Genomic DNA, 363 nt, shown 5'->3' with positions numbered 1-363 from the left:
CCACAGTCCTAATCAATAGTTGGGTTGTTTGAAAAATGTGAGCAGCCTTCTGCTTTTCTTTTCCTCATTTAGCAATACACACAGAATGCCCCTGCAGCCCCAGCTAGCTAAGTCCCTGTTAATGACTTAATAATAACAAGAGGTTAATATTTTGCTATCTGTGTTACACAAGTAAAGGCATAATTTTCTACAAAAAGAAAAAACTGAGGAACCCCACATTCCAAGCAGACCTGTGTGCTGCACGTTTTGGCTCGTCTGCAGCTGCGGCGCTCCGCTGTTCACTGGTGTTCCTGGAGCTGTGGAAGGCACCTGCCCTTGCATGAAGTTCTGGTTAGCCTGGCCTGCAGGGAACCCCGGGGGGAG

At 47.7% G+C, this 363-nt stretch overlaps 1 protein-coding gene across 1 annotated transcript in view; it reads right to left on the bottom strand.

Annotated features, from left to right (window-relative positions):
- Window positions 1-230: 230 nt before the first annotated feature.
- LOC104461352 (nuclear receptor coactivator 6-like) overlaps window positions 231-363 on the bottom strand; it is a gene marked incomplete at its 3' end in the record, with an annotated part of 11,444 nt that continues 11,311 nt past the window's right edge. Inside the window, exon 6 of the mRNA XM_010072907.1 lies at window positions 231-363. This exon is cut by the window's right edge and continues 13 nt beyond it. Coding sequence (XP_010071209.1) covers window positions 231-363 — 133 coding nt within the window.

The sequence above is a fragment of the Pterocles gutturalis genome, unplaced genomic scaffold, assembly GCF_000699245.1.
Source record: "Pterocles gutturalis isolate BGI_N339 unplaced genomic scaffold, ASM69924v1 scaffold39802, whole genome shotgun sequence".
NCBI lineage: Eukaryota > Metazoa > Chordata > Aves > Pterocliformes > Pteroclidae > Pterocles > Pterocles gutturalis.
Note: the sequence above shows the minus strand (reverse complement) of the source record. Positions and strands in the feature narration are given on the sequence as shown.